This window comes from Crotalus tigris, unplaced genomic scaffold, assembly GCF_016545835.1.
Source record: "Crotalus tigris isolate CLP2741 ecotype Arizona unplaced genomic scaffold, ASM1654583v1 scf7180000018101.4720394464:4744507, whole genome shotgun sequence".
In the NCBI taxonomy this organism is placed as follows: domain Eukaryota; kingdom Metazoa; phylum Chordata; class Lepidosauria; order Squamata; family Viperidae; genus Crotalus; species Crotalus tigris.
The window spans coordinates 525,973-553,752 of NW_024096823.1; the positions used below are offsets into that span (position 1 = coordinate 525,973).

The 27,780-nt window shown below is 39.9% G+C and overlaps 1 protein-coding gene across 5 annotated transcripts in view; it reads left to right on the forward strand.

Moving 5' to 3' along the window:
* The window catches only part of VDR (vitamin D receptor), a 93,948-nt gene that overhangs the window by 45,315 nt on the left and 20,853 nt on the right, over positions 1 to 27,780 (forward strand). For all 5 annotated transcript variants that reach the window (XM_039347746.1, XM_039347748.1, XM_039347745.1 and 2 more), the window contains one exon: positions 1,652 to 1,782. In XM_039347746.1, the coding sequence (XP_039203680.1) occupies positions 1,652 to 1,782 (131 nt within the window). The remainder of the gene's footprint in view (positions 1 to 1,651; positions 1,783 to 27,780) is intronic.

Sequence of the window (27,780 nt, forward strand, 5' to 3'; positions counted from 1 at the left end):
ATGGGCTGGCACACAGTTCCATCCTAGCACATTTTACATTGCCATTTGTCCATCACTGAACATACTCTTGCAAAGATGAAAAGAAACTTGTTCCAAAAGCAGGGAATGGTTTTGAGTGCCAACCCATTCAACTATGCTCTGGAGCCAAAGAGGCAAAAGGAAATTCAATAACAGTTGAGGTATGATGATTTCTTAAAACGGTGAAGGAGAATTTCAGGCTTCCAAGGTTGCATGGTGATTCACCATTGGGACTTAGGAAAAGTTTCTGATTCCTGTCAGGTGCTAGTCTGGTTGGTTTTCTGAATTTCTTTAGCCAGCAGATCTATGAGATCATTTCCAAATGATTTGGTTCAACAGAGTCTACCTGTCCTAGTCATTTAAATAAGATTAAACACTAGGCAGCTTCATTCCAACTGCAAACAACATTTACTTAGTTGTCCAGCTCTTTATAGAACACATTTTCTATGTACTTATTAATTTATTTTAGGAAAGAGACATGTTTGTATCATTCCCTTCCACACTAAATGCTATTAATATTGTCACCAACATTTAGGAGTGTAATATTGCCCTCTCTTCATACACTATATATTCATATACTCTATATTTGCCTGACAGATGTTGATAGGTTTTTTTTTTTAATCTTCTGACATGCCCATTCAGTTTGTTCAAATTTTCTACATGAGGCATAGACAACAGTGATTTTCAACAAAAGATAGTACTTATTTAATTATCTAAACCTTTAGATTAAAGCGTCATATTCTATATTGCCATTGCATCAAACATTTGCAGATGGTACATGAATGACAGCCTTTTAAGCACTGAGCTTAGTGAGTATATATTATTCACAGGATGTCTGATGGAGCAGGCAGCTTACTGTTAAACTCTGAATGAGTATATTGCCATGACAAGCTTTCAAAAATACAAATCAGGCATGATTCATGTTACCATTAACCTACTTCATTCTGCATTAATTGATGACAAGTTTAAAATCTAAGTGTTGTGATTGATATTTTCCAAACTATTGTATTTCTGTTTTGGTTTTGTGAACTGATAAACTCTCCAATGTACTTAAAGTTTCATTCTGAATCCATTTCATGGGTCTGAGAAAGCAAATTAAATGACTGAAAGCTTATAAGAAAAAAATATAGCATCACAAGTCATCATTGTGATTTGAGGTGGTTGATTTGAGGTGGAAGCCTTCTTTTATTGAGTTTCTAATCTAGTTAGTTTTCTATATTTAAACATGACTGTTTTAGCCATGTGAACTATGATTAATGTTTTCCTGATTATTGTACAGGCTGTTCCTCTTTGTCAGAAAACTGCTTTTCTGTATATAGTCTACAAAATATTAAATTGTTGGGGGGGGGGAACCATGAAAACATGCAAATTGTTAGTGTCTTCCAAGTATAATAACAGAGCAGATTTTAAAAATACCCATATTTCTTAGAAACAGAACTATAGTTATGTTTGAGATATGTCTCCTGTGTTTGGTGGTAAGCTATGCGTATTGCCTTTTAAGGGACAGCTCATTTTATATGCCAATCTTCCACACTATTTTCAGAACAGCATCTGCAGAAATATAAATTTACATCTTACCTTATCAAGGAGTAAACCAATTTGATGCATTTTCCGTTTATTTTATTTTTTTCAGGAGGAGCATGAAAAGAAAAGCAATGTTCACATGTCCATTCAATGGTGACTGTAAAATTACCAAAGATAACCGGAGGCACTGCCAAGCTTGCCGGCTGAAGCGTTGCGTTGACATAGGCATGATGAAGGAATGTGAGTAAATGTAGTCCCTTCACTTCTTTGCACAAGAGATTTGGGAAGAGTTAGGAGCTTGGGCTTCTTTATTTAAAAAATATAATGAAAATTCCAGATTCAGGTTTCCAGGCACTTGTTCACTCAATCTGTCTGGCTGTGTCTCTTTCTCTCATTTAATAGGATGCCTCACACTCTCCTTCTAATGTAGGTAAAATATCCTCACGTATTTTCTTTATAGAACCTATTATGCAGTTTATCAAAATTTTTGATAAACTGCGTAACAGGTTCTATAAGCCAAGAGTCAACAATATGGCACATGTGGGAACCATCACATGCTTGGCACCATTGGCATACCAAAATTATGGCTACTACCTGAAATCTTATATCAGTGGTGGCGAACCTATGGTACGCGTGCCAGAGGCGGCACTCAGAGCCCTATCTGTGGGCACGCGCGCCATGTCCCAGAGATGGCAACCGTCCCTCTTCAACCAGCCGCCTGCTAACTCGCCGAGGTCCCACACGGCCAGATGCAACCCAGCACCCATGCATTCACTGGCCTCTGTGTGCAGCGGCTGATGGTGTCAGGCAGCAGCAGCCCCTGCCTCACCTTGCCCTGTGACAATGGCACCCTCGCCTTGCCTCGCGTCACCCAGCAGGACGAGCTTCCTGCCCACCGCCCCACTTGCCAGAGATCCCCTGGATCTCCCCCAACCCTGCCTGGCCCCCACAGGCATCCCTCCCCACGAGCAACATCGAGGTGCTCACGCCCACCTTGGCCACACCCACCCAATCTGCCATGAACACCACAGCCACGCTTACCCAGTGGGCCACGCCCACCTGGCACCCGACGATAAATAAGCGGGTTTGGGGTTGCAGTTTGGGCACTCGGTCTCTAAAAGGTTTGCCATCACTGATTTGAGGTAATAAATACCCAACACCCTAAGATTTTAGGTGAGAACATCACAATCTTGCAAACTTGGGGCAAATTCATTTTTTTTTTTAATTTTTTTTTTTTGCTAATACTGGCATCCACATCAGAAACGTCTTGCAGTATTTGCTGAGACTGCCAGCAGCCGCTGAAACACAGGTTGCATATTCTAGTCCTACAGGAAAATGTGTTTTTGTAGCAATACTGATTTCAAACCTACATATGCATTCTTAACTTTTTAGCTTCATGATTAAGAAAGTTTTAGCTGAGGAGGAAAAAAATCAGTTTTATTCAGATGGAAGGGCTGTAATGAATCAATAGGCAGTTTAGAGTTTTGAAACGCTTCATTTGTAGTACTTTCAGTTACTTTGAGTGCGATGACATAGAGCAGGGGTAGGCAACCTTGGCTCTTTTATGACTCGTGGACTTCAACTCCCATGCTGGCTCAGGAATTTTGGGGGTTGAAGTCCACGAGTCATAAAAGAGCCAAGATTGCCTACCCCTAACATAGAGACAAGACAATATATTGTTGATCCCATTAGACAGCAGCAGAGAAATGCAATCTGGAGAAAGGAGGGCTGAGTCCAAAGCAGACTTCTTATTCATAAAGGCTATGTAGACTTCCTGGTTATGACTATGGTAAATATAGTTAGTAATGATTTTTTAAAAAATGCTTTAATTATGATTTCTAAAACACAAATATATATTGTTCCACTCAATGAAAGTAACATTCTATAAATTATTTCTAAATTACATTCGTATTTATTTCCTAAAATCTGCGCCATTTACTTACTGTGATTATTACCAATATTATTCTGGACAGTCTTGAGAATATACATTTTCATTGCTTTTCCCATCCTATATTCTTTTACCACTTGAAATCAGTTCCTCTACCTTGTTCTGTCTCAACTATAGATTTTTGGAGGAGAGATGATTCTTGGGCTCAAAATCAGAGCCTTGCTTCCTGAAGTTTGAGCATTGTTTTTCCAAAAGCTAGGGCTACCAGGTCTGCTCAGCAAATACTTGGACGGTATCCTATTTCTTTGGCAACACAGAAAAAAGGGCAAATATTGCTATGATACACTAGTTCCCTGTATTCCTATAGCCCAAGTCTGGTAGCTCTAAGGGAGCAGTAACTAACTTTCCTAAATTTGGAAATAAGAAAAATCAGAAGGAAAATCAGTGGTCTTGAGAAATAATAGTAGTAGTAGTAGTAGTAGTAAAGTTGGAAGGGACCTTGGAGGTCATCTAGTTCAACCCCCTGCTCAGGCAGGAAACCCTATACCATTTCAGACAAATGGCTGTCCAGTCTCTTCTTAAAAACTTCCAGTGTTGGAGCATTCATAGCTTCGGGAGGCAGGCTGTTCCACTGGTTAATTGTTCTCACTGTCAGGAAGTTTCTCCTTAGTTCTTGGTTGCTTCTCTCCTTGATTAGTTTTCATCCATTGCTTCTTGTCCTGCCTTCAGGCGCTTTGGAAAATAGCTTAACTCCCTTTTCTTTGTGGCAGCCCCTGAGATATTGGAACATAACTAGACATTCCCAATTCCAGCAACTGTTCCTTATATGTTTTAGCCTCCAGCCCTCTGATCATCTTTGTTGACCAGTAAAGGGTGTGTTACAAAAAGTTGGCAACAAATTGTTAATTTTAATAGGTTTAATGTAGAATATTAAGCAAGAGGAAGCGCTTTCATTTCACAGAATTTGGGTCATATGGCTCTGGAGACTGCACAGAAGTTTTAGTGGGGGTAAATACAGGTCCTATGACCTCCTATGCTGTAAGTTAGATCCATGAAGACTCCATATTTTTGAGGCCAAAGTTACATTAGACCGAGAACTTTTAATGGGCATGGGGAATGTTATGAGAATACCTCCTGAAAGACATAAACAAACTGCTGCTGATGTATTAGAAGTGTTCCACTCTGTAGGAAATTCATTTGTGAGTATAGTCTTCATCTAGCACAGTGGTTCTCAACCTTTTTAATGCCGCGACTACTCAACCGGTCGTAAGTCGAGGACTACTCAACCCGTGCAGCACCGTTTGCAGAATGGGACTTTTGGCGGGCTCAGCAGGGCAGAGACAGCCTGGACAATTCCTATTGGCTTTTGAAAGCCAATAGAATTAGACTCTATTCAAGAGAGTCTATTCTATTGGCTTTCAAAAGCCAATAGAATAAAAGGGAGTAGCACAGCTAAGGAAAAGGGGGGGAAAAATGGCGGACTGCGTTGTTTGGCGACCCCCGTGAAATGGTCGTTTGACCCCAAATGGGGTCCCGACCCACAGGTTGAGAACCACTGATCTAGCAGTTAAGGCACCAGGCTAGAAACCAGGAGATTGTGAGTTCTATTCCTGCCTTCGGCGTGAAAGCTGGCTGGGTTACTTTTGGCCAGTCATGCTCTCTTAGTCCATGACATCAGGTCGGTCAATTCTTGTGGCAACCAATGGATCTGAAAAAGGAGGACTCTGCACTTGCAGGAAAATGCTAGGAAGAAAAAGAAAATGAGCTCAAAACTGCCATGTAATATTTTAGCTCTTAAAACACTCGAAGGAGATGTGAGATATTAACGTACGGTTTGCTATGGTTCTATAATATTTAAAGGCAGTGTATGGTGTAAGGCCAGCGTGGAAGCAAAAATGATTTGCCAAGATAGAAAGGATACTGCGCGCTAGTTAGCAAAGCTTTTGCTTTGCGCATTGTCTGAAGCTCCCAGGCATTCTTGAGAAGCAGCCTGACATAGAGCACATTGCTCTGTCACAGGTAGACATAAAGGCAGGTAGACTCTTGGCAGGTTTGAGCAAGTGTATTTCCATTTATTTGTTCTTTACCAGGAACCTGGAAATCAAAGGACAATACTGGGCTATGGAGCAAGTGTAGACTGCAAACCTATTACAGTATTTTAGGGGAAGAATAAAATGCTTTTCAGAATAGATTGTAACTTACACACACACACACACACACACACACACACACACACACACACCAGTAGAAAAATTGAAGAAAATAATCTTCATCTTGTCCATATTATTTGATGCAGCCCTTCATTCAGAGGTATCTATTGGTTCTTTGCAATTGGGCGATACAAAAGAAGAAGACATCATTGAGCATCATTCCTTTACTTATGGCACTTTACTCCAAAACTCTAGATCAGGGCTTCCTAAATGGTTTGCCATCATGCTTCCCTTTAGTGCAGTGGTTCTCAGCCTTTTTAATGCCGCGACCCCCAACCGGTCGTAAGTTGAGGACTACTCAACCGGTCATAAGTCGAGGACTAAACCGGTCATAAGTTGAGGACTACCCAACTGGTCGTAAGTTGAGGACTTTCCCTGCCCGGGAGCACCGCGCATGTGCGGTGCCGCCCTCTGCGCCGGCCGAGGCGTAGCTGACAAGCAGCAGAGAAGGAGCAGGCCGACCACCGGCTGGGCCACCAGCTGGCCCAGCCCAAGGGAGGTAAGCCACCCGCCAGGCCCCATGCGTGCCAGCAACCCTCCCTGCGCCCGCCGACCTCCCACCCCTGGCCCTCTTTTACTTACATTTTTAGTAGTTGCTCAGCAGGGAGGGGTGGAAACTTCCAGACAGCTCGCCTTCGCTGCAGACAACTTGCAGCACTGTTTGCAGAATGGGACCTTTGGCGGGCTCAGCAGGGCAGAGACAGCCTGGACAATTCCTATTGGCTTTTGAAAGCCAATAGAATTAGACTCTATTCAAGAGAGTCTATTCTATTGGCTTTCACAAGCCAATAAAATAAAAGGGAGTAGCACAGCTAAGGAAAAGGGGAAAAAATGGCGGACTGCGTTGTTTGGCGACCCCCGTGAAATGGTCGTTCAACCCCAAATGGGGTCCCGACCCACAGGTTGAGAACCACTGCTTTAGTGTAATTTCAATGTATACACTTCTCCTAAAAATACAAACACCAAAATTAATACCAACGAACAATGAAAACAATACAATGAAATTTTGAGAAAGGTGAATGTATTGTGCCAATGTATAAGTAAAAGGTTCTTCACACCTCCCCTGGACTCTCTCTGCACCCACCCTGAGGGATGTATACCTCAGAGTTTGGGAAACCTACTCTAAATAGTATCTGCTACCATTTTATGCGCATATTAAACAACGAAAGGGAAACAGTACTCTGGGACATTCTTGTATAATGCAACAATAAGTACTTTCCTAATATAACAATGGTATAAGGAGGAATAAAATTATTGCAATATGCTACGGCAAGTAACCTGCCCAACCAGATAGTTCTGAAGAATGCCATAAATCAACAGAAGTTGCTAAAATATCCAAGAGAATTAATATGGATTTGCTCTATCCATCCATATCCAACTTTTGGTCATTTACCAAGAATGCTAAAGCAATTGAAGTCCCACATCCCACTGAACTTTTGACCGAAATATGTCCAGACAAAAGTATCCTCTGGTTTTTAGAGTTTTTAGAAATTTCTGGAATTTGTAACAGAAGGTGGTACTTCCTTCCCCAGTCCTTCTATGATTTTTTTGGTTTACGGTTTGCCACAATGTTCCTTCCTCTCTTGCTTTTTAACAACTTTACGAAACATTGGAGGCAGAATTATCTGAAGAATTGATCTGACGTATTGCCAAGATGTGGATGTTAGTTGACTCTGCTTTTCACAGACATTATGCATCTGCTTATTTTATTTATTAGATTTTTATGCTGCCTTTGTTACTTTGTAAGTAACTCAAGGCAGAGAACGTGTGTAAGACTTCTTCCTCCTCCTATTTTCCTCACAACAACAACTCTGTGAGGTGAGTTAGGCTGATAAGAGAGTGGCTGGCCCAAAGTCACTAGCCAGTTTTTGGGCCTAAGGCAGGACTAAACTCAGTCTTCTGGTTTCTAAGCCAACACCTTATCCACTACACCAAACTAGCTTATTGGGAATAGTATGATGAGCATGGCAGCAGAACCTTTCCTACAGTGATTCTTCTGTTACCTCTTACTGGTCTAATAAGGCTTCTTCCCTGTATGTATTGCCCATTTTCTCAGTTGCTTTGTCCTATATTGGTTGATTGGACAACTGAATGAAAATTATTTTAGCCATAACTGGTCTTGGATTTTACTACTATCCATTTTTTTGGGGTGTCTAATTTTTTTAAAATATCTATATTATTTTTTTAAAATATCTATATTAATGTGTTTTGGATTATTTAAATTTTTGCCTCTGAAATATTTTTTTTTTAAATGTATAGTTACCTAACCATTGCCTGCTTCACATCATAGCATTGATCAAACTCTCTGCCTTTCGTATAGGAATAGGAAAAGCTCATAGGACAATTTCTTGAATAAGCTGATTTTTATCCAGATGTGTTAAAGGTGGACCAAAGCAGGACATTGGTGTCACAGGACTGACTACTCTGCAAACGAGGCAGGGTTTTTTTAAGCCTCATTTGTAGAAAGTAGAGAAACCCTAGTTGAAATTTAGATTTCCTTTTTCAAAGCATGCCCTTTTGGAAACTGTGCATACTGTATGTACAGGGTCTGTCCTCTTTTCTTTGTACGCCTTGTTGCAAGTTAGATGATAAATATTGCCAGGAAAGGAAGAGGACGAGAGTCCTAGCAATGCACCATTTAATTGGAGGGTATTTTAGGTTTTTGTTTTTAAGAAGGAGGAAAAGCATAAATGACCTTATTCTACTTACCTCTAGAATTCCAGTTGTAATTCTGTTTTCAACCCCTTTCTCTTAAGAATTGTATGAAGTGGGATATCAATACATTAGAGGCAAGAATGGTTTGCAAGGATATAAATGTATGGAATGATACAGTGAACGGAGTTGGTTTAAACTAACATGATGGCTATGTATGAACGTATACATTCTCATCATTTATTTCTCATCCATGATGTCCTTCCTTCCCTGACATGTAGGCGAAACTTTCAGCTTAATCTTTCTCTTTGCTTTCATTGAATCTTTTCTTCCCTTTGAAGAAATGACTAAAGCACTTTTCTCAAAGTTTTTTAATACTTGATTGTATATGTCATAACATGGTTCAAAAAAACGTATTTGTGCATGGTCTTCGTTAACAAAACACCTTCTTGGGTTTATATTGACAGAATATTCAGGGGTTTTTCCTCCTCTGAGTAATGCAAAAGAACCTGTTTCCAAGAAATAAATTCATAGCATGAAGTAATGTGCTGACTTTGTGGATGAGATGTAAATGAAAAGAGACCTTGTGGTTTTGGTTTGAAAGGTATAGCAACAACCCCAAAACTGCATTTATTGGTGGCTTGATTACAATGTCGTAGAAAAAAAATATCAGGCAATAATAACCGATTCCTCGAGGGAGTAGAGTACTACTTTTGATCCAAAAATTAAACCTGTGTCATGCTTCAAAAAGATACAAAATAAATTAAAATAGTTAAGTGCCACCTGTGGTGATTTGCAAACAGATCAGGAGCAACAGTTTTCATTTATCTGTTTAAAATAATCCATGCTATAGGTAGTTCTTGACTTAACAGCCGTTCATTTAGTGACCTTTTGAAGTTACAACTTTGAAAAAGTGACTTATGATCATTTTTCATACTTAACGACCATTGCAGCATCCCTGGGGTCACATGATCAGAATTCGGATGTCTGTCAACTGGCTCATATTTATGACGGCTGCAGAGTCCCGGGGTCACGTGATCCCCTTTTGTGATCTTATGACAAGCAAAGTCAATGGGAAAGCCAGATTCTCTTAACAACCATGTTACTAACTTAACAACTACAGTGAACTGTAGCAAAAAAGGTTGTAAAATGGGGCAAAACTCACTTAACCCCTATCTCATTTAACAACAACAATGTTGGGCTCAATTGTGGTCATAAATCAAGGACTACCTGCACCTCTCTTATTTTGCTCCTCCTGTGCTGCTTTGGTCTGAATGACGAGCCTAGCAAAATGGAGCACATAAAGTAGGGAGAGCCATTTACTAGGCAGATTCCTTAGAATCATATTTGGGGGGTGGGAATGACAACCTGTTGAGAAGAAAAGGAAAAAGGCAGCCTACAGCAATGAAGTTTCTGCCTAAAACTCTATATGCCCACTGGGCAAAACCTACGCTCCTTCTAGTAGACGCGGCTCCACTAACATCAGTGAATTTTTCCGTCTTCTGCGTGTTTGCATCTGTACTAAAAGTGAGTTAAAGGTCAAGTTACTTTGGCCTTTCATATCTGCTTTAAGGCTATCAGGGCTTAAAAGAGCTTTGCATTTAAAGGCTATAGGAAATCAATGTAGCTACAATGGGAAGCACGCCTGAAGACTAAATTCTGTTCAACTGCTCCCCGAATCCAGTATTTTCACTGGGCTAACATTAAATCAGTTTTCATTGGAGAAACAATTGCCGGTTTGAGAAAGAAAGTTGGTTCAGATGACTTCCAAATCTACAAATCAGATGGTGATTTTCCTTTAACAGTGTTTCCCCCCACTCTTAATTATCTTGTGATCATTATACAGGCAGCATTTAAATGGAGTTGATGTTTTCCTGTTATAGAGATACTTTTGCATAACAAATTGAAGCCCCAGGAGTTTTGAGGACTTTGATTTTTCTGTAACCCTTAATTTGAGCAAAGGGCACTTTTCAGGGAAAGCTCATCCACTATGAATTAGGGAGGCCCAGTACCAGCATGGAGGCGGATGTTTCCTACAGTATGGGGGTCATGTACAGCGTAGCAGTCAACTTGTAAGTGATCCTTTTAGTGAAATAGTTACTTGATAAAGGAAACCTTAACAGATTGTAGCTAAAAATAGCTCTCCCATGCTGACCTCTGGTTAAATGAATGAGAACAGAATGTGCTTTGAAGACCTGTAGGCCAAATTACTAAAAGGGTTATGATCTCCGAACAGGACTTTTACAGCACTAGCTGTTTTTCTTTTTCCTGGAAACAAGTGTTGTGGTTCATAAAAAAATAAAAGATAGAATGGCATCGCCACCTTTCCATGAGTTGGATTGTCCAGTAGCTTTTGAGATGCTATTGCCAGCTGTTGTGTATGTAGTATAGGTAGTCCTCTACCTGAGACAATAATGAAGCCTGACCATTACAGTAGCATGTTCTAATGGCGGTTAAGCCTTGCTTAACAATATCCATCCACTGCTCTCCCTGACGTGGTCATTAAGCAGAGCAGGGATGCCTCAGATGGGAAAGAACATGGGAGGCGTAGTGAAGTCCCAGGCCTGCCTGTCCCAGGCCTCCTAAAGCCTCACCCCTCCCCAGAGACACACCATGCTCCATTTTTCAGATCTCAGAGTCCTTACAACCCTTGGGCCTTCTCCCCCCCCCCAAAAAAAAAATCAGGTCCCCTGAGCTTCCTCCACATCCCCTTTATTACACAGTGATCTTTTGAAGATCTGCAGAGTTCTGGACCTCACATTGGCGAAGGAGGGCAAGCCGCATCATCCCTCACTGTTCCTGGGCTATGGAACCACACTGCAGAACCAGGCCCTATTTCAGCATGGCCACAAGGAATTGGGGACGCTTGGAAAATGGCATCTGTTTCTGAGATTGCGCTATGTGGCCCAGCAACAAAGTGGCTTGCTAAGCTTCCCTAACCCAAGCTTCAGAGATCTTCGAAAAGTAAGTGACCGCAGGATGCTGCAACCCATTTTAAATGCAAGCCAGTTGCCAAGTGCCTGACTGGGTGGGAGACATTAGACCTCCTTCCCATTGCTATCCTCAGACGTTATTCCTGAAAACTGGAGGCTCTTATAATAATAATAATAAAGTTGGAAGGGACCTTGGAGGTCATCTAATCTCCTGCTCAGGCAGGAAACCTTATATCATTTCAGACAAATGGCTGTCCAGTCTCTTCTTAAACACTTTCCAGTGTTAGAGCATTCACAGCTTCTGGAGGCAGGTTGTTCCACTGTTAATTGTTCTAACTGTCAGGAAGTTTCTCCTTAGTTCTAGGTTGCTTCTCTCCTTGATTAGTTTCCATCCGTTGCTTCTTGTCCTGCCTTCAGGCGTTTTGGAGAATAGCTTGACTTCCTCTTCTTTGTGGCAGCCCCTGAGATATTGGAACACTGCTGTCATGTCCCCCCTCGTCCTTCTCTTCATTAAACTAGATACACCCAATTCCAGCAGCCATTCCTTATATGTTTTAGCTTCCAGTCCCCTGATCAACTTTGTTGCTCTTCTCTGTACTCTTTCTAGAGTCTCAACATCTTTTTTACATTGTGGTGACCAAAACTGGATGCAGTATTCCAAGTGTGGCCTTACCAAGGTGTTATAAAGTGGTATTAACACTTCACGTGATCTTGATTCTATCCCTCTGTTAATGCAGCCTAGCATTGTGTTTGCTTTTTTGGTAGCTGCAGTACACTGCTGGCTCATATTGAATTGATTGTCCACTAGGACTCCGAGATCCCTCTCACAGTTACTACTATTGAACAAGGTACCCCCTATACTGTACCTGGTCCATTTGGTTTTTCTTACCTAAATGTAAAACCTTACTTTTTTCACTATTGAATTTCATTTTGTTCTTCTGAAGAAGAACCGGTCATATAACATAATGCAAGCAAAATGGAAAGATGACAAAATAGCAACACATGGACATTCTACAGAGTACCTGAGACCTTGTTTTTATTTTTGTTGCAATAATTCTTGCGATAACTCTTTATCTTCTTTATCATACATACAGTACCTGCATGGCTTTGTGTGAACGGAAACTCAATTTTTCTGAAGGTAGCCTGTGTAAATTAGTGTAGAATATTCAGTATGGTGATAACGATATGAGTGGTGACAAATCACATTCCCATGGCTATTACTGATGACTGGGCTTCTCTGATTTAAATCCAGACTACTGTATCTTTACAAAAAAGATGTAGCTCTTGATGGTTTTTGAGAAAGCATAGTAAGTATCTGAACAGCTAGCAACTGAGCATAAAATAGGTAATTTGTTAGATCTGTATTTTCATTTAGAGCTCAGTGTGGCACATGTAGCACTCTCTTCCCCACAACAACTATCCCATGGAGAGAGCTGGGCTGCAAGAGAGTGACTGGCCCAAAGTCACCCGGGCAGTTTCTGTAGCAGACGGTGGATTAGAAATTGGGTCTCCCCATTACTAGTCCAACACTTAAACTACTACAACCCGCCAGTTCTTGCTTAATTCCATACTTCTACTGGCTTTCAAGCTTATTTTATTTAACCTTTCTCAAACTATACACCAAGAAGAGAAACAGTTATGATTTTTAAGGATTCTGATATCTGTCTTGGAGCTGGTTTAGTGTAGTGGTGCAAACAAGGAGACTATGAATTCTATGATAAAGCCGGATGGGTGACTTTGAGCCAGTCTCTCGCTCTTAGCCCTAGGAAGAAGTCAAGGGCAAACCACTTCTGAAAATCTTGCTAAAAAAAAAAAAAAAAAACCTACAGGGACTAGTTCAGGTAGTCACCAAGAATCAAAGACTGACTTGAAGGCTAAAAAAACAACTGTCGTTGCAACATATTTCTTCAAATGTAACCAAGGGCAGTTTCCATTAATGCTTCTGTACGTGATAATTAAGAATAAGGGTCTAAGTGCATTGTTTTACTCTTTGCTTGTTTCATGATTGGAAGAGCCATTCCACTTTTTCATATACCAGAAGGTCCCACTGAAAGCAGCGGGTTTAAGAAGCAGGGGATTTAACTCTGTGGTGAAGTTTAAGAAGTGAGGCCTCTGCCATTCTGTCCACGCTTAAGCTAAAGAAGCGAGCAACAGCTACTTCATTCACCAAGCAGAGTCTTATATAGTGTAAGAATGGAATCACATTCAAGTGATTTCTTGAAAGTGATTCCATTCTCATACTATAGAAGACTCTGCTTGGTGAATGAAGTGATTCAAGTGGTTTCTTGAATGTGGGGGGAATTGACCAGAGCTGCTGCTGCTGCTCTCTTCAGCACATTACAAAAGGAGCCCCTGGAACAGAGGATGTAGGAAACCCATGCCCTGCGTCCCCTGCCCTGCTCATTGAGCAAGCCATTCTTACCCGGGGGGGAGGAAGGGGGCAAGCTGGCCATCTTGTTAGCCAAGCTATCCAAGTGCCATTTCTTCCAGCCAAGCTACCCAAGTGCCATTCCATTGGATCACTCAATGTTGCTTTGTCTAGAAAGGGAAACATTGCCGATTCTGTACTTTGCTGGCACTGTATGGAGGCTACAACCTCAACAGCTGTATGCTATATCCCTGGGAATATTGTTTGTGGGACTCTGCACACAAATTCAGCTGCCTTCTTGAGCCGAATCACTTCCCAGCACTTAGCATTCAGATCTGGAGAAAGGGATGCCATGTCAAAAATATTATCCATCGCTCTAGTGGTTGGTGGGTGTTTTCCCCACAGTTGGCGATGTCCGGATGTTGGGTGGCAGCACAGCAAGTGTGTTGAACCAATTGTTTTGTTTAACATGCTCTGGAGGTGTCTAATCAGGACAGTATCATTCAGCAGTGAGTCGGAAGAGAGACTGTGGGATTCGTAAGTACATTCACGCCACTTGGTGTTTCTGCTGACTCAAGGATGGGTGGAGAGCCAGCAGTGGGGAAAGTCCCTTAGACAGGATATTACACTAAGAGAGGAAGCATCTAAAAAACCCGATAGTTTCATTGGAGTAGATTAAAATAAGTACTCTACAGTAATGTCTCCTTTGATTTCAACTCCTCGATCAGGACAAACCATAAAGTTGCAACTTGGTTGAATTGAAATGCTTCACTATAAGAATATATAAGTAGTCCTTGACTTACAACCACAATTAAGCCCAAAATTTCTGTTGCTAAACAAGGCAGTTGTTAAGCAGGTTTTGCCCTATTTTACGACCTTTCTTGCCACAGTTGTTAAATGAATCTGGTTTCCCCACTGACTTTGCTTTTTAGAAGGTCGCCAAAGGGGATCACATGACCCTGGGATAGTGCAACCGTCATAAGTACACGCCAGCTTCCAAGCGTCCCAATTTTGATCATGAGACCGTGGGGGTGCTACAATGGTCATAGGCGTGAAAAACGGTCATAAGTCACTTTTTCAAAGTTATAACTTCAAATGGTCACTAAACAAATGGTTGTAACTTGAGGACTACTTAATACATATGTTCAATGTTTAGGGATAGAAACAAAGTATTTTCTCAAAATCGAAGGCACTTAGGTATATGAAAGTATCCCTTATATGAAAATAGATAAACATAGCAAAAATGAACAATATAATCAGAATGATTTTTTTCCCCAAACTATTCTGTGCCTATTTTTGTTGTACAAATGCAGAGACGTTTATGTTGCAAAGTTCTGATATCTCCCAATCTACTCCAAGCTGTTCAGTTTCTTATCTTTTATGCTCTTTTAAACACATGATAAGTGGACAGAAACTGCAGGCAGACAGCAAATTATGGTGGTAGGCAGGAAAATCAGGCTATTTAAAAGAAGCGTTATTTTTTTTGCAGTGTCATCCGAAATATTGGTAAGGTTTCCAATTACGCTCAGCAAGATTTATTACCTCTGTAACTTCTACTTATTGCAGTATGATCTAATGAAGGCCAGAATGTCATGTGTGGGAATCCTTATGCATTTAGAGTGTGATAAATCCAGAAGGGGCAGGAAATTATTGTAGAGATTTAAGAAAGAACATCGTACAAGGAGCACCAGGAGAATCATTTTCGCCACCGGATGCAAGGTTTGAGAGGATAGAGAAAGAATGGGCCACCTATAACACTGAGCCCCTTTCTATAATCTTAGAAATCGCGCTGTTCAAAATCAGTGGTAAGCCACTGAGAAATAGGTGCAGTTTGACATAAACACTTGGTTTGATCATTTGCTTCTTTTTAGCAAACCATATTGGTACTATGGATTTCTGCTCTTGAGAAAAGAATTTCTTTGTGGCTGATGAATGGGAACAAAAAATTCTTTCAGGGTTTTGATAATGGCCCAGTCACAGATACATTTTTAGACATGGGGAATTGTTGGAAATTGCCCATGAGTCCAAATACATGTTGCCTTACAAGGCAAGAGAAGACAGTGCCCTCAATGCATTGGAAAAGCCACACGGAGTTTCTGAATTCTGGATGCTCTTCTTTTTCCCCCCAGGTTCCTTATCTCTTGATGCAAATTCCCTAAAAATGCTAATGGTTCCAGTAAAACACTTTAATGCAAGGGTCCCCAATCCCCGGTCCATGGACCAACACCGGGCCACAGCATGCCAGAAACCGGGCTGTGCAAACAAGTGAAGTCTCATCAGCGGGGTGCAGGCAGCACACAAAACCACGCCCCCTCAAAGTGGGGTGGGAGGGGGGAGGGGGTGGGTGGGTGTTCTGGGGGAGAGGGGGTTGGGGGTGGGTGGGTAAGTAGGTTAGACAATAGGATTAAAGTAAGATAATAGATGGGACAACTTATGAGAGAGATGTTGCTTGGGCATTTCCCTGGCACTGTATCCGAAGAGGGATGAGAGTGGAGGAGAAAGGTTAGGGAGGAAGTAGGATGGTGAGAGGAGAGGGGGAGGGGAGAGAGAGGTGAGGGGAGGTGAGAAAGAGGAGGGAAGTAAGGGAGAGTGTTAGAGAGGGCGGATGCAGTTTGGGGGGTGGGCAAGCAACACCTATGTGTATTTATTTTATTTTGTCAAATGTGAAATTTTTTCTTTTTTGTTTATGTAATTGATAAATGAAAAATAAAAACTTTTTTTTAAAAAAAGATTAATAATAATAAAAAAAACCACGCCCCCTCCAGTCCACGGAAAAAACCTCTCTCCACAGAACCGGTCCCTGGTGCCCAAAAAGTTGGGGACCACTAGTTTAGTGGGACTCTTATTTTGGCAGGAAATAGGAAAAATATATCACTTTGTACTATTTTTCTTTGAAGGAGCCCACTGTTTTCTGCCTTGTAACTTTGCAATCTACATAAGGTTTACATCAAGCTGCTGGCCATGTTCTGAACTGGGAACCCATCAGATTCTGCTTAAAAGATGGTGAAATCATTCTCGAATGAATTCTTGTAAGAACCTCCCCGCAAAAATTGCAACATCAAGCAGCACTTTCTTGGTAATTATTAATTTGCATTTGTGAAGGCTGCCTGGCCAAAACAAACTTGGAACATACACATTTTAAAATATGAAGAGGATTTGTTTATATTAATAGTATCTGGGAAGGGGAGAGCATTAATCATTTATCAGAATCCCAGATACAGATGGAGAATTTAATCCTTTCCTCTTTCTATTCAAGAAAATCTGTCACCAGAAGGTAATACAGTATTCATATCAAGAAGTCCTCACTGAGCACAGGGCTAAATTTCTCTTCCATCTCTGCTGTAAATAAAACCCCAATCAGTTGCTTCATATTATCAAATATCAGTGTTATGGTCATATATAGTTTGGACCATAACATTGCTCTCCAAATGATGTTAATGCATTGGGTTTAAATTTATGAAATTGGATCCTTAGATCAGGTTAGTATTAGATCTAAGGAAGCATTTTCATTCCCATTTCCATGGTGAATGTAGGAGAAGAACACCAGAGGACACTCACTCCTACGGCCATAAGGGCCTTATCATCCCAATGGAGAGATGAATCATTTCTTGTATAACTTTGCCTAGTTGAGTATGTTTCTATGCAGTTACTGCAGGTTCTTTCTTTCCAATACATTAGAGAATAATTCTGACTGACTTCATTATTTACTAAATTCAGAACACAGGCCTCATTGCCAAGATGTTAGCTTGGGAAAATGAAAGCCACATATATCTTACAACTTTTCCTTTTTCATGCAAAAATTTACTAGTATCTCCACCTTTTTATTTCACTTCATTCATTAGTTCTATAGACAGTGCTCAGAGTGTTTCTTCCTATGGTGTAAAGCATTCCTCTATCCCAGGGGTAGGCAACCTTGGCTCTTTTATGACTCGTGGACTTCAACTCCCAGAATTCCTGAGCCAGCCATGCTGAGGGAAAAGGGAGAGGTTTCCAAGCTGAGCCATGCTGGCTCAGGAATTCTGGGAGTTGAAGTCCACAAGTCATAAAAGGGCCAAGGTTGCCTACCCCTGCTCTATCCGTTATAGACAGACAGACACAAGGATACATACAATTCTTTGAGAGGACAATATATTTAAATATACATAGAATAGTCTTTGAGCTTCCTTCCTTGAATGAAAAATAACCACAAGTATTAAAAAAACTACCACTGTGTTATAACAATATAACTACTAATTAAATTTTAAAATACCACAGTATTTAGGGCCTATATAGGGTCACAGTCCTGCTCTGTGAATCTCTTCCATTGGTATAATTCAAAGATGTTTCCTAATGCTGCCAACTATTTTTTGGTAAACTAAAAGTAGAAATGCCCATTAACAATCCAGATTGCATGGATTGGCCTTGCTCTGTTATATATTTCTCATTGTGTCCCACCTGCACAGTGTTTGTGACACAGTGGGAGATGAGATATTTACAGTAAGCAAGTACAGTCTTCTTTCATTTCTTGACTTCTAATGATTACACCTTTTCCATCCTCTAACCAGGGGTGTCAAACTGCCGGCCCATGGGCCAGTTGCGTCATGTGGAGGCCGCGCCCACCCCAGCTCCGGCAATGTGTGATGCAGCGAGTTTGACACTTGTGCTCTAGACATTTGAAAGCAGATGGTTTTTGTTACTATGAAAATAACGTCTTTAGATGGGTAGAGTTCTCCAGAAATGCAGACCCAAGTATGTTCTATCTCATAATCTAAGCATGAATATTCTAAGCATACGGCAGTTTAATTTATGTGAGTTCAGTGAATGATTGTTATAGCTAATGTTGCCTGCAATAAATTAAAGCTCAAATCAAGCTCTGGTCCTGATGACTAAATGGAGGCAACCCCGTATTTATTCTTGGCAATAATAGGAAAGTGTTTTTTTGTTATCTTTGTTTGAAATAATTTTTGACTTCTTAGTTTAGGTTTCATCCCTGAAATTCTGTCATGGCCTGATCCTTCTTAGCTTCCGAGTCTAGACAAATTCCGACACTTGCTGAAACTTTCCTGTATAAATTAGTGTGAACATGCTTTCCTAATTTGTTGCTTTTGTTAAATATAGTATAGTACCGTATATTAACTGTATAGTATATTAAGGTAGTCATCAGTGGTTTATATCTTCTGAATATTTTGTTAAATTTTAGCAACTCTTTTACTGTCATAAAATTCTAGACAAGGAGAGTATGGAGGAATAGTGCCCATAATAAGTATTCATAAAACTACCGTAAAGAGAATGTGATATGTTAATAGGGGACAAATACTGTACAGTTCATGGGGAAATATTTCCGCTGCCTTTGCCTGTAAATATATTCTCTAGAAAGTTCTTAGAATTTTTATCTGATACATTAATTATTTCAAAATAATTATAGAAGAATTGTATGATGTAGCTTCCTTTCTGGAAAACCAAGCAATGATTGCATGAGAATACACTAAGAAAAATTGCACTCCTAGCGTGCCATATTCCGTGTTCTATTGGAAGAGATAGTGAGGAAACGCAAAGCACTTGTGGACCTGACGAAGCATCACTAGATTGCTCTAGCTACTTAGGCAATGTTTTCTGGCAGACAGCCACGAATAGTACTAGTCATGTCTGAAGAGAGCAGCAACTGCCTAACAAGCTACAGGTATCATAAAAGCCAGCCTCAGAGTTAGAAGATGGGAGTCTTCTAATCCAGGTGCCTAACTGTAATTGGTATTAGTGTCTGCATTAATCTGAAAGTATTTCCATGTCATTCTTTCTCAACACAGCACTGTATGGGAAGTGGCAGTGATTCATTTCCTACACTTGGTATTAGCACACAAGCTGTGGCAATTTTCTAGTGTTGTCCACAATATTTATCTATTTGCACACGTTTTAAAATGTGACTTTTTCTGAGGAAATAACATCACCCTCCCTATAAGTAAAGAGATGTGTGTGTGTGTGATGTACAGAAAAAAATGGAATTTTCGTCAATGGTACAGAAAAGTAAAAAAAAAAAAAAAAAAGGTCCTGTCACTCTGCTTAAATGTGCTCCACTGGCCAACTATGACTGGGAAGGGAAGCTTTCGAATTATTTCAAATAGACTTAAAAGTGTTAGTTTATTTCTATAAGTGTTGAGAGAATGCTGAAGTGTTCATTATAGTTACTGGAGCCTTGAGACCAGCTTAGAAGAAGTTAGCTTTATTTAAGCTTCAGGTATATTGACCAAAGGCATAAGATAGGCCTTACAGATACATCAATAAATGCTAGCTGATGAACAATTTAATTTTGATCTTTCATGGATCAATTCATTTGATTTTGCAGAATGCTTAATATAAGTTCTTCTGCAATGATCCTCATAAGGTTACATGTTGCTTCATACTTTGGTAAGGGCAGGGTGGACTGAATTCCCGAAGAAGAATAAAGATGGAACTATAAATTGGTCTATGTCACTCCTCCAGCTGAATCAAAATATCAAAACTCTTTTTTTATTTAGTTTGATGCAAGTAGGAATATTGAAACAAGGACAAATGTTTGCTAATTTGTTTTATTTCTTAGCTTTAATCAATCAATCAATCATAATATATATTTGAGCAGACCTACTATCCAACCTTAAAAAAATTCCAATATTTATCAGTGTTGTGCATGGCAGATTCAGTCTCTCAGGTTTAAAATATTTAAAATAAGTATAGGGTACGTATGTCACATACTCCATCATTTGATTTAATATTTTTTCTGCCTGTCTCTGCAATATTCTTTTATTTCTCCTGACACAAGTTCCCATGCTTCTTTTCTGACTACGGTAGCTTAGTAACTGGGTTTGTGCAGCCATGCACATGTGTAGCTTATATTTAGTGCATCTACATATTTAAAATAAAATGGAATTTTCCATTTCATATTTTATGCCTTTTTTAAAGATTAGAGATCTATGGAAACTCCCAAGGTCAAGAAGACTGTTTCAGCTGCCCCAGGGTTTTACATCTCATTATGTCCTGATGTTATTTGTTTATCTTTGATGAAGTATAGTAGATTGGCTGGGTTCACACAACAGATTAAATCTGTAATTTAACTATGATTTGTGATTACAGTTTATACAGCAAACTGAACAAAAAAATAGTGTGAAGATTGAATCCATCTCAAAGTAGCATAGCTTTAGCAGAGAAACAAAACAAACTATTTCGTCCAATCTAGAACTCCAGTTAAAGCAGGAGAATCTGCAATACAGATATTCTTCCAAAATTCATGTCCCAAAAGTATTAATTCCAATGTTCTTTTTTTTTAACTTTGCATTCTGATTCTAGCTTCACATTTGAGTTAGCCATAAACAATGAAATTTTTACACATCTGGATTTCCTAGTTTCCAGTCAACAAAACTGATTCTTAGGAAGTTCAGTTTTTGAGTAACATTCTAAATATAAATATGTCTACTGGAACTGCTGTTACTTTTCAATAGTTAAGAGAGTCCTTTTTTCCCCTTTCATAAACATTAAAAGCAATTCTGGTACTTATTATCCCCATGCGGCTTAGTTGGTTGATTTTGAAGGTAAGTCTTTTTTTAAAAAAAAAGCTTATATAGTAATATTATTCCATCCCCGAAAAAAATGTTGGCATTCAGGCCACCTCATAATCTGGAAAGACACAGTTAGATACTACCCTAATCTGTAGATCACTTTCAAGAATGTACAGAGTTGTGCAACTTTTGTATTGGAAAAACACTAGCAGCTAACTAACACTCGGCTGAAGTAGCTGCAGGCTGCAGAATGCTTGCATCACCCAGTTATGCCACAGCGACAAATGACCTGGCTTCTATTTCTTTCATACCAGGCCTCTCATTCCAAACTCCACCTTAACCATAAAATGTTCTTTCTGTCCAGTGTCTGGAAAAAAAAAAAAAACCAACAGCCCTTGGTCATTAGACGAATGTTTCCCTTGTGATTTGCTAATGTTTGGGTGTTTTTTTAAAGGTTACCAATGTTTTCACAAACAAAGCTTTATCAGCTAGGATTTCTTTTTCCAGGGTGTTAGTAATTTGTAACTGTGTTTTTTTTTAAAAAAATAAAAACAATAAAAAATAAAAGGTTTCCAAAATAACTTTTTTACAAGGGCTGGTAATGCAAAATCTATGGGGGGGGGGGGAAATCCTGTAGTGCGTATTTGATATACAGGTAGTCCTCAACCTACGACCACAGTTGAGCCCAAATTTTATGTTTCAGTGCACTTGTAACTTTGAACAATCACTAAATGAAGTGTGGTTAAGTCAAGGACTACCTGTACAAAGGTGCTTGTACTTTATTGTTTGCAGTACTGAACAGTTGCGAAAGTAACCATATAAACATTACAGTAGTAACCCTAAACAGACTCAAGTAGAGAGCAAAATTCACTGAACATAATATTTTGGAGTAAATATACATAGGATTCCCTTGTATACATGTTGAATATTCAGCAAACACCATTAATCTTCAGTACAACTCAAATTTCCTGTGTTAAATATTGAAGGGGACATTTGGCCATGGATTCTTCTTCTTCTTCTTCTTCTTCTTCTTCTTCTTCTTCTTCTTCTTCTTCTTCTTCTTCTTCTTCTTCTTCTTCTTCTTCTTCTTCTTCTTCTTCTTCTTCTTCTTCTTTCTTCTTCTTCTTCTTCTTCTTCTTCTTCTTCTTCTTCTTCTTCTTCTTCTTCTTCTTCTTCTCCTCCTCCTACTCCTCCTCCTCCTCCTCCTCCTCCTCCTCCTCCTCCTCCTCCTCCTCCTCCTCCTCCTCCTCCTCCTCCTTCTTCTTCTTCTTCTTCTTCTTCTTCTTCCCTTAATGAATTGGCATGTGGTAAGGAAATGCCATTATGAGGGAGGTCAATGCATTTAACAATCAAAGTTTTCTGTGAATGGAATATTTGAAGAATGCAAAGGGCTTCCTTCCACACCAGATTTTTAAAATTACAATTTTCAGGTGTGACTACAGACATTAAATTCTTAGGTACCCTATCCAGGGATGTCATCAGCAAGTCTCTTATTTTTCCATAGGCTGTGCTGAGCTCTAACCTAAAACCTTTCCATTTTACATTTAACCATGGCACACATTTACTCCGGCCCTGTCATTTTTCTGCCACATTGCCATGACATTATCCATTAACTATTGATGGGTTTTTTTCCTCTTTATTCTGACACCATCCATTGGAAGTCTCAAGGTAACTAAAAATCTATTAGACTTTTTTTGCCCGTTACCTTGGAGGGAAGTCAAGTGAGTTGCGTTTTTGGCGGACAGAAGAAATATGACAGGATAGAGCTGGACAACCGAGATGCCAAATTCTATGCCACTGTAGTTCTCAGCCAACTCAAGTACCTACTCCATGCTTCTGCTCAACGATGGGAAAAGGCCCTAAGATTCCAGATACAGGCTTTCAAAGAAATGTTATTTCCATAAGCAAAATGGGCAGACAAATGGATTGGAAATAATATTTACCAGTAAGTAGCATGCAATATATACTCTATAACTCTTGGTCATCATCTGACAGTGTGGTTTTGGTAGACCATGTAGCAATACCAATAGCACTTAGACTTATATATCGCTTCATAGTGCTTTACAGCCCTCTCTAAGCAGTTTATAATGGTAGCATGTTGCCCCCCAACAATCTGGGTCCTCATTTTACCGACCTCAGAAGGATGGAAGGCTGAATCAACCTTGAGCTGGTCAGGATCGAACTCTTGGAGTGTGTTAGCTGCAGTACTGCATTCTAAGCCCTGCTCGTTCAATCGTAACACATCAATCTGTTATTGAACTTTTATTAGAGGGTTCCCCTCCCCCGCTCCTTAAATTAGATGTGAATCTAAATCAGAAAAACTATTAATAGACAATGCATATGATCATTAAAAATAAAATAAAATAGGATGAGACCAGTGAAGCCAAGTGATTTTTGGCATGGTGAATATCCTTGTAAATGTAATCCCTCATTATCTGTCTAAACCTGGTTTGGTTTGGGAAATGGCAGGCCAGATTTCAGGATATATAAATATTCATGAGACAACTGGCTTTAGCTCATATTTAAAATGACAGCATCAGTTGGCTCCAAGATAAACTACTATTTCAGTCATTATAATAAACTTGCATTCTCTTCCAGTGTCGAAGATCGTATAAAATAAGCCTGAATTCTGCATACTCTCCCCATTTGTTACGGTTCCAAGCGTACTCCTTTCATGATGGGGGCTAAAAATAGTTTTCTTCTTTGCTGCCAAACTTACTCAACTCTTTGAGGGTTTCAGTCATAAGGAGCACTTTCAGGTAGTAATTTCTTAATCATCCCTCCTATCAGTCCAGAAATATTGGGTGTGAGCAAGCACTGATCAAAGTGAAACATTTTTTAAAATTACAATTAAAGCCACCACTAGGGAGCTGACCTGTGTTGGGGAGCATCTATCTGTTTTTCCCAGGGTGGGGATTGTGGGTGCGCCATTTCCCTACTCCATGACACCAAAACATCTGCAGAAGAAATGTTGTGCTCTTGCTACTCCTCCAGTTTTTGCTGGGATGCTGTATAGTTCATAAGGCTTGCTAGAACATTGCTTTCCCAGGATTTGCTGCTTAGCACAGAATTGCTGCTAAGAGGAAGAGAAAGCTGTGGAGGCTACCTGATAACATTTATTCATAGTATCCCAAACCAGCCTCCCCTTGCAACTAACCCCACAGCAGTCCCTACATGCCAACAAAATTTGTGTAGAGAGTGGGGAGGGTGCAGGTGTCCAGAATAATATTTTCTCATTGACTAGAAGGCAAATCGATGTTTTTTTGACAATATCCTCTGCAAAGGGCACATAGAAATGCAATAAAAAGATAAGTAAATAGATCAGCATGAATCAGAAAAAGTAAACATTTGCTGTCTTTCCACCCCCCTTATATAGCACTTCCACATGATCTGATTGTATTTGTTTAAACTCAAACTTCAAGCTGCGCTTGTTCTACAATTTACCTTATAGAGGGAATGCTAAGAAGGGCTTTATACAAAGTGGATAGATTTTTTTTTTCTTTTTTAAGTTTTCAATTCCATTTACAAAAAAAAAAGACCAAAATGATTTGACTATCTGACAGATCTTAGGAGGTGTGCAGAAAAACACTTGAGTTTAATGGGAAGAAATTGTGACGGTAGGGAATAGCCATCCGGATGTGGTATTGATTTCTCAGGCACCTAACGCTTCACATTCACTTCCTTTAGAAATGTTGGATGCACACGACAGTATTGTGCAAGTTTCCTGTAAATAATATTGTCTGTTTCAGAGAAAATGTCTCTTAAGGAGCTTCTTGGTAAACAGCCTGCTGACAAGAGAGTGGGTTGATCTTTTGCTCCTTGTGATCTGAAATAAATTCCAAATCAAGGAGCCAGACTAATGCCCTTTCACCCAGTGCTCTTTCTCTTATATACACATTACCACCCTAAGAGTAGAAGAAGTATGGATCTCTGGTCCAGAACTTATTGGACTTGTTTTGATGGTGCCATAAACTGGAAAAGAGAAGATAAGATGTGATAAGGATGGCATTGAATAGGTTTTTACACAAGAGTGCCAACGCAACAATTTCTCTATCCTGCGTTTTATGGGCCTGAGCTGACTCTGGAGGACAGCAGGGAAGGAGAGAAGACCAGACAGGATAAACAGTAGCCTGGTGACCCCTGCAGACTGAATCTTAAGGGCCTCCTTCAACTAGCCACCTCTGTTTCCACATTTCAAACATCCAGTTACAGAGGTTCTAAGAAAAAAGCTCAGGATAGTTTAAACCAGTGCTTTTTTTGTAAAAAAAAAAAAAAAAAAAAAGATTCCAGAACTCACATATGTCATATAACCCGCCTTGCCTATCCTACAAGGTTCCAATCTGAAGCAATAGTGGTAGGTTCTGAAATAAGAATGTCACATGGGCTCAGTTAAATCAAACTAAAGGTTCTTTTCCCACAGGGGCCAACCAAAAAAGAACCCAAGAGTAATTGCCCTCTCTAATTCACATCCCATCAAACTGCCCCGATGGTGGACAGTATAACCGTGAAAGCTCAAGATGTTGGAATGTATTTATTGTTTGCTTGGGCTTTTATGCCATAGAGAAATTTGGGATTGGGGCTCCATAAAAGGTTAATTAAGCAAGTAAACAAATAATACTTGGTCATTTGCGACACTGCACCATTCTTTATAGCAGTGGTTCAAAGTTTCCCCCAGAATTTTTCCAGAGAGTCTACAAAATTAAATAAGTGAATATTTTAAAACCTCTTGGTTTTTATGTCTAATACAGTACATATTCATAGATATAACCCACATAAATTAAAAGATGCTTGCTCCTGGGGAGGAAAGCTGTGGCAAATCTAGACAGCATACTAAAAAGCAGAGACATCACCCTGCCAACAAAAGTGCGTATAGTCCAGGCCATGGTTTTCCCAGTTGCAGTGTATGGCTGTGAAAATTGGACCATAAGAAAGGCTGAGCGCCAAAGAATTGAGGCCTTTGAACTATGGTGCTGGAGAAGACTCCTGCGAGTCCCTTGGACTGCAAGGCGTTCAAACCCGTCAGTTCTAGAAGAGATCAACCCCGACTGCTCTTTAGAAAGCCAGATCCTGAAGTTGAAACTCAAATACTTTGGCCACCTAATGAGAAGGAAGGGCTCACTGGAGAAGGGCCTAATGCTGGGAAAGATTGAGGGCAATAGAAGAAGGGGACGACAGAGAATGAGATGGCTGGATGGAGTCACTGAAGCAGTAGGTGTGAACTTAAATGGACTCCAGAAGATGGTAGAGGACGGGAAGACCTGGAGGAATGTTGTCCATGGGGTCGCGATGGGTCGGCCACTACTTCGCAATTAACAACAACAACAATTTGTGGTTATCAATCATCTTTAAGAATCTAAAGGATCCTGAGACCAAAATATATGAGAACTACTCTTTATAGTATGCCTTATGCTTAAACGAAGCAAACTAGAGTTGCAAGAATTCTCCCAGGATTAGGATCGTCATAGGAAGAGTAAAGTTGCAGTCAGACTCCTGTTCCTCAAAATAGTAGAGATCTTTCTCAACACCTCATTCTAAATGCCAAAATAAGTCTTGTAGGTATTGCATAAAAAGGGACTGATTTGTATTACAGCCTTGTGCTTGCTCAGCTCTGCCTATACATCCTAAATTGCAGGGTGACCTTTATACTGCTTTTAGCATTCAGGATGCTTTGTTATCTTTCTCATTATGTGTCATGGGTCTTTTTTTAAAAAAAATAAAAATATCCAGGTATTGAAACTGCTCAAAGCTATCAATAGGTAAATTGAAACAGAACGCACCCACCCCCAATTTCCAACGTTCGAAAACTAAGCTTTCCCATATGAAGCTACCATGTTGTATTTTTCCCTAACCATCTTTGAAAACTAGCTCATCTCTATCATTTAGTATACAAGATACAGTAATGTCCATGTGCTATTCTGATGATGGATGGATGGATGGATGGATGGATGAAAAAATAAATTATCCTGAAGTCTGATGCATGAAAGTCTAACCTTGCTAGATTTCTCTAAGAGCTATTTTACTGCAGTCCCAACTGACTGTTGGTGCCCATCTTGGATTTATTTTGGATTTTATCCTTGCTTTTTTTGTTTTGTTTTTTCTGTTGTCTTTTGTTTTTTATGACTATTTGGGATGATAACGGTGATGATTTTGCTTTGTTTGATGTATGCTGCCCAGAGTCTTTGGAACTGGGGAGGGTTATGAGTACTGATAAATGAATAAATCAGTGTTGGGGATGTAATTGTTTGTAAAAAAAAAAAAAGGAATGTAAAAGTGTTGGATGCTATTGGAGTACACGTGTAAGAGAAAAGTAGACAGAGCCTGGAGATATACTTAAGAGAGGACTCAGCCTAGAATCCTTAGGTGTCCACAAATGCTCCAAGACCCTTGAATTCCATTAACTAGCACCAATTTAGGGCTGACACCCTTAGTCGACCAGATTCTTGTGTATAGGCATGAGCACTTATTCAGCTTAACTGGAATTTAATGTGTGGTTCTGATCCTACACACCTGGTAACATGTTTCTCTACCTATGTTAATTGTATTTAGGGGAATCTGGTTTCTGTCTTTCATTTCCTGAAGTTGGCTTTTGTCTCTGTTTGCCAAACATACAGGCCTGGAAGCTTGTCAGTGCAATGCATCAGTGACCTTATATAAAAGCGATAATGTTTCTGCCAGCAACGTG